The sequence below is a fragment of the Triticum urartu genome, chromosome 5A (assembly GCF_056163025.1).
Source record: "Triticum urartu cultivar PI428250 chromosome 5A, HENAU_Tu73, whole genome shotgun sequence".
NCBI lineage: Eukaryota > Viridiplantae > Streptophyta > Magnoliopsida > Poales > Poaceae > Triticum > Triticum urartu.
In genome coordinates this window covers 622,964,140-622,970,139 of record NC_141877.1, presented here as the reverse complement: position 1 = coordinate 622,970,139, position 6,000 = coordinate 622,964,140, and the positions used below count along the sequence as shown (strand labels likewise).

General features: G+C 47.3%; 1 protein-coding gene across 1 annotated transcript in view; it reads left to right on the top strand.

Moving 5' to 3' along the window:
• Positions 1–1,796: 1,796 nt before the first annotated feature.
• LOC147973467 (uncharacterized) overlaps positions 1,797–6,000 on the top strand; it is a 39,986-nt gene continuing 35,782 nt past the window's right edge. Inside the window, exons 1-2 of the mRNA XM_087525014.1 lie at positions 1,797–1,817; positions 1,913–2,084. Of these exons, the coding sequence (XP_087381140.1) occupies positions 1,797–1,817; positions 1,913–2,084 (193 nt within the window). The remainder of the gene's footprint in view (positions 1,818–1,912; positions 2,085–6,000) is intronic.

The window sequence follows — 6,000 nt, the reverse complement described above, 5'->3', positions numbered from 1 at the left end:
GAGAGAAACATGGTTGTGAGTTTTACATAGTTGCCTCCAAGATAGCTCATGAGGCAGATTTCAGTATCAAGAAGATGAACCTGGATCACACTTGTGGAGAAAGTGGAGAGAACACAAAGGTGACAGTCAATTGGGTTGCTAAGGTTTGTGAGGATACAGTCAGATCCAACCCTGGAGCTGGTGTTGACACAATTATGTCATACACAAAGAAGAAGTTTGGTGTGCATGTGCCTAAAAGCTTGGCATATAGGGCAAGGAAGCAAGCAGTTGAGGTTGTGCAAGGAGATCACAAACTCCAGTATCACAGAATAAGGGACTACCTGCAGTGTGTGCTAGATACTAACCCTGGCAGTAGGTGCATAGTAACAACACATGAGGACCCACTTAACCCAACTCCTACCCCAAGGTTTCACTATATGTTTTACTGCTTGTTTGCATGCAAGGAGGGTTTTCTGAATGGATGCAGGCCATTTATATAGGTAAGTATTCAGAAATTTATATGCTTTTTAAACATTGATGTACTTAGGCACTCATGTTATCATGTTAGCAGGTCTGGATGGTTGCTTCATCAAGCTAAGCACTGGTCAGCAGATATTGGCAGCTACAGGGAGGGATGGCAACAATAACATCTTCCCAATAGCTTTTGGTGTTGTTGATAAGGAAGAGACAGACAGTTGGACATGGTTTCTCTCATAGTTGAGAACAGTCATTGGAACTGGCAATAAGTTTGGCAAATACACAATTATGTCTGACAGGCAGAAGGTATTGTTCTGAACCTAGTCTTTACATTTGCCTTAACATTTGCCATGAGTAAAATGTTATTCAGTAGATGAGTAACACTTAAGATTACCTTACATTGAACAGGGATTGTTGAATGCAATAGATGATGTATTCCCTGACTCTCCACAAAGGTTTTGTCTTAGACATATTTATGCCAATTTCCCATCTGCTGGCTTCAGAGGAGAGGAACTTAAGAAACATTTAGATCAGGCTGCCTATTCCTTTACCAAACATGGACATGATTTAGGCATGGAGAATTTGAAAAAAGAAAGTTTAGAAGCTTGGCAGTGGTTGTCACAGATACCAGAGCATACCTGGGCTGGGTATAAAATGGACACTGTGTGCAAAACAGACCTGATAGTAAACAACCTTAGTGAGGTTTTCAATAGAATGATATTGGATGTTAGGAACAAGCCAATCAGGACTATGTTAGAGGGCATAAGAACAAAGCTGATGATTAAGTTTCAGAAGATCAGAGAGAAGACAGAGACATGCAGATGGGAAATCACACCTACTTATTCAGAGATTTTAGAAGAGGGGAAGAAGTGGGCTAAATATTGTGAAGCATACATGGCAGGGCCAGGGATATGGCAGGTCACAAGTAGCTCTGTAAACACATATTGTGTTAATTTGAACAATGAGACCTGTGACTGTAGCACGTGGGACATGACAGCTATCCCCTGCAGTCATGACATTGCTGCAATGCAGAAAGTGAAGATACACTCTGAAGACTATGTTTCTGCTTTCTTCAAGAAACCCATGTATTGTGAAACATATAAGCACATAATATTCCTTGTGCCAGGTCCTGACCATTGGCCTCATACACCTGGTGATGATATTTCTCCCCCTGTTTTTAGAGAAAAAAGGTAAAAAAACAAACTGCCAGGAGGAAAAGCCTGTTTGAGGTGCCAGCTAAAAAGGATACTTCTAGGATTGGTACAATGACATGCAGCAACTGCAAGAAGCAAGGGCACAGGATCAACAATTGTGGTGTCCCTTTGAAACCTAAGTTCCAGATGAGGCTGAACAAGCACCAAGTATGTTCATTGATTCCATTGTTACATTCATTGCATTGCATTGTTACATTCATTTCATTTGTAGGAAAATAGTTCTAACTAATATTGTTGTGTAGGAAAATAGAGCAAACTACTCTAAGGTTGGTTCTTCACTAGCTACAACTGCACAAAGGCCACCAAGGGTACCTGCTGCCTCTGCACCTGCACCAAATCCTCCTCCAATAACAAATGAGTCAACACAGACAGCTTCTAGGTCAAGGAAGAGGGCAACACCAGCTACAACAACATGTGACGCCCCCAATTTGACCGTACACTAATCATACATGCAAATGTGTACGATCAAGATCAGGGACTCACGAGAAGATATCACAACACAACTCTACAAATAAAAATAAGTCATACAAGCATCATATTACAAGCCATGGGCCTCGAGGGCTCGAATACAAGAGCTCGATCATAGACGAGTCAGCGGAAGCAACAATATCTGAGTACAGACATAAGTTAAACAAGTTGCCTTAAGAAGGCTAGCACAAACTGGGGTACAGGTCGAAAGAGGCGTAGGCCTCCTGCCTGGGATCCTCCTAAACTACTCTTGGTCGTCGTCAGTGGACTGCACGTAGTAGTAGGCACCTCCCGAGTAGTAGTAGTCGCCGTCGACGGTGGCGTCTGGCTCCTGGGCTCCAACATCTGGTCGCAGCAATCGAGTATAGAAAGGGGGCAAAGAGGGAGCAAAGCAACCGTGAGTACTCATCCAAAGTACTCCCAAGCAAGGAGCTACACTACATATGTATGCATTGGTATCAAATGGAATAAGGTTATCATATGTGCACCACATTTCCCAACACGCTCGATCCCCTTTGTTCGGACACACTTTTCTGGGTCATGCCCGGCCTCGGAAGATCAACACGTCGTAGCCCTAGCTAGGCACAACAGAGAGGTCAGCACACCGGTCTAAATCCTATGGCGCAGGGGTCTGGGCCCATCGCCCATTGCACACCTGCATGTTGCGTACGCGGCCGGTGAGCAGACCTAGCCTCCCTTATACAAGAGTAGTCGTTCCAGTCCAACCCGGCGCGCGCCGCTTAGTCGCTGACGTCATGAAGGATTCGGCTGATACCACGACGTCGAGTGCCCATAACTGTCCCCACGTCAATGGTTAGTGCGTATAGGCCAGTGGCCAGACTCAGATCAAATACCAAGATCTCGTTAAGCATGTTATTTTAAGTAACCGCGAACGCCGACCAGGGCCAGGCCCACCTCTCTCCTAGGTGGTCTCAACCTGCCCTGTCGCTCCGCCTCAAAGTAACAGTCGGGGGCCGTCGGGAACCCAGGCCCACCACTACCTGGATGGAGCCACCTGCCCCTTCAGCCCCCATCTCCGAACAGTATCACAGGTAATGTAACAGTGTAAAGTGTATAGCATATGCCCGTGATCACCTCCCGAAGTGATCACGACCCAGTAGTATAGCATGGCAGACGGACAAGAGTGTAGGGCCACTAATGATAATCTAGCATCCTATACTAAGCATTTAGGATTGCAGGTAAGGTATCAACAGTTGTAGCAACAATGACATGCTATGCATCAGAATAGGATTAACGGAAAGCAGTAACATGCTACACTACTCTAATGCAAGTAGTATAGAGGGGAGTAGGCGATATCTGGTGATCAAGGAGGGTGGGCTTGCCTGGTTGCTCTGGCAAGAGAGAGGGGTCATCAACACCGTAGTCGTACTGGGTAGCAGCGGCGTCGGTCTCGGTGTCTAGCGAGAGAAGAGGGGGAAGAAACAATAAATAGTAAAGCAAACAGATGCATAGCGATGCATGACATGACAAGTATCGGTGCTAGGGGTGCCCTAACGCGGTATGAGGTGATACCGGCGAAGGGGGAAAACATCCGGGAAAGTATCCCCGGTGTTTTGCATTTTCGGGCAGAGGAGCCGGAGGGGGAAAGTTGCGAGTTCGATAGGTCAGGGATGCGTAGCGGACGAACGGGCTGCGTATCCGGGTTCGTCACGTCGTTCTGAACAACTTTCATGTTGAAAATAATTTAATCCAAGTTACGGATTAAAAGATATGATTTTCTAAAGATTTTATTAATTTCTGGAATTTAATTAATTATTTAATTTAATTTGAATTTGGATTTATGAGATCAGCATGATGTCATGCTGACGTCAGCAGTCAACAGGGGTTGACTGGTCAACCTGACAAGTGGGTCCCACTGGTCAGTGACACATTTTAATTACCCTAATTAGTATTAATTAGGGGGGTGGGCCCCACTATCATTGAGTAATTAATTAATTGACTAACAGTTTAATTAGTTTAGTTATTTGATTAGTTTAATTAATCAAAATTAATTAAGTTAATTGATTCTTTAATTAATTAATTAATTAATTATTTTTATTTTTATTATTGTTATTTTTAAAAAAACATTCTGTGGGGGTTGGGGCCCCACATGTCATAGGGCCAGGGGGCACTGGCCCAGTGGTCAGTGGCCCTGGCCACAACGGGCACAGGCGCTGGGGCGCTAGCGCCCGAGCGGGTGAACCCGAGGGGCAGGTGGAGGTCACCGGGGCGAGGCCGTGGCTTAAGCGGGACTCGCTGGCCGGCCGCGGCGGGCAAAGACGGACGCAGGGCGGCGAAGAGGACTGCAAGCGGCGGCCGCGGGAAGGCTGGGCGAGGCGTGGAGATGGGGCGCGGCCAGCGGTCAAAGGCGGGACGGATGGCGGGTGTGCAGAATGGCGCATAGAGGAGCCGGCGCGGCTGTGGCCGTGCGGGCGCGCGCGGTCCGCGGAGACCACCGGCGGGGCACAGGGCAAGGTGGCTGGAGGTGCGGATGACGATGGTGAGCGGCGCGGCGCGGGCGACTGCAGGTGCTGGGGGGCGTGCGGGGGAGGCAGCGGCGGCACAGCGGGCGTGCGCTTGCAGGGGCGCGGCTAGGGGCGCGTATGGGGCGATGTGCGCATGCGTGACGTGGACGGCGCCGGCAACAGAGGGGGAGGAGCGGGAGGTGCTCACGGCGGCCGTAGGGGATGGGCAGTGGGGCTCGGGGTGGTCGACGGGGACGTTGGCAACGCAGGGGAGGAGGCGACGAGGGCGTCCGGCGAGGAGAAGGGCGACGACACAGCTCCGGGCGGTGGTGGTCGACGCAGCGAGGGGAAGAGGCGTCGGCGCCTTCGTTCGAAGCCTACCCCGATCCAGATGGGATCGAGAGGTGGTGGGTGAAGAGGGGGAGGGGAGAGCGACGTGGGGGGCAGTGGGGAGTGGATAAGGTTTCGGGTGGGTTGTGCGAGGGGATAAGGGAGTGGGGGGGTGTGGCCGGTTGGGCCGGCCTGGTGGGTCATGGCCCAGTTGGGCTAGTGGCCTGCTGGGCCGGAGCCCACTGAGGGGGTTTGCTTTTTACTTTTCTTTGTTTTCGGTTTTGTATTTTCCTTTTTTTCATTTATTTAATTTTCTGTTTTTTATTTAGTCCCAGCTATCAAATAAATTTTGTTGAATACAAAACTTGCCACATAAATATTGGGTCAAATAATGGAGCTGCATGCAAAGTTTCAAAACATTTTAAAAGGGATAAATATTTGTTTATTTTTAAATGGTTAATTTAAATGTTGTTTGCTCCTGTTTTAAATATCGTAGAGGCCTATCAACATTCCCAATAATGTTGCTTGATGTTTGTTAATCGGTTAGTGAATACTTACAACCCTTTGAACATTTTTAATTCACTGTTTTATGAAATTATAATTTGACTTGTTATTTGAATTTGAATTTGATCTTAGTTTGAAACAAGTGAGGTTGATCAAAAGTTTAATTATGATGACCTGGCATGATTAGCAAAGGGTTACTATAGATTAATTACCCGGGCGTCACAATTCTCCTTCACTACAAGAAATCTCGTTCCGAGATTTAAGAGGTAGAGAAGGGAGGAAAGATCTAGTTACCGAATGCTAACGGATCTTCTCGGTCTTGGTTCCTCTTCTCGAAGTGGTCGATCCATTATATTGATGTCTTCCTTTTTCTGCTTCAAGTCATCAAGATGAAGTCGGCATCCTTTCTTCGGGGGTTCCATCGTACTTACGAAAGAAAAAGGGGGGTATTCTAGGAGAACGAACCTGTACAATGTTGACTATCTGGTTGATAACATCGGGGAAGGTGGGAGAAAGTAACTCTCGAATTGAAACTTAAGAAAATATCAAGAGCAAAGTAATGA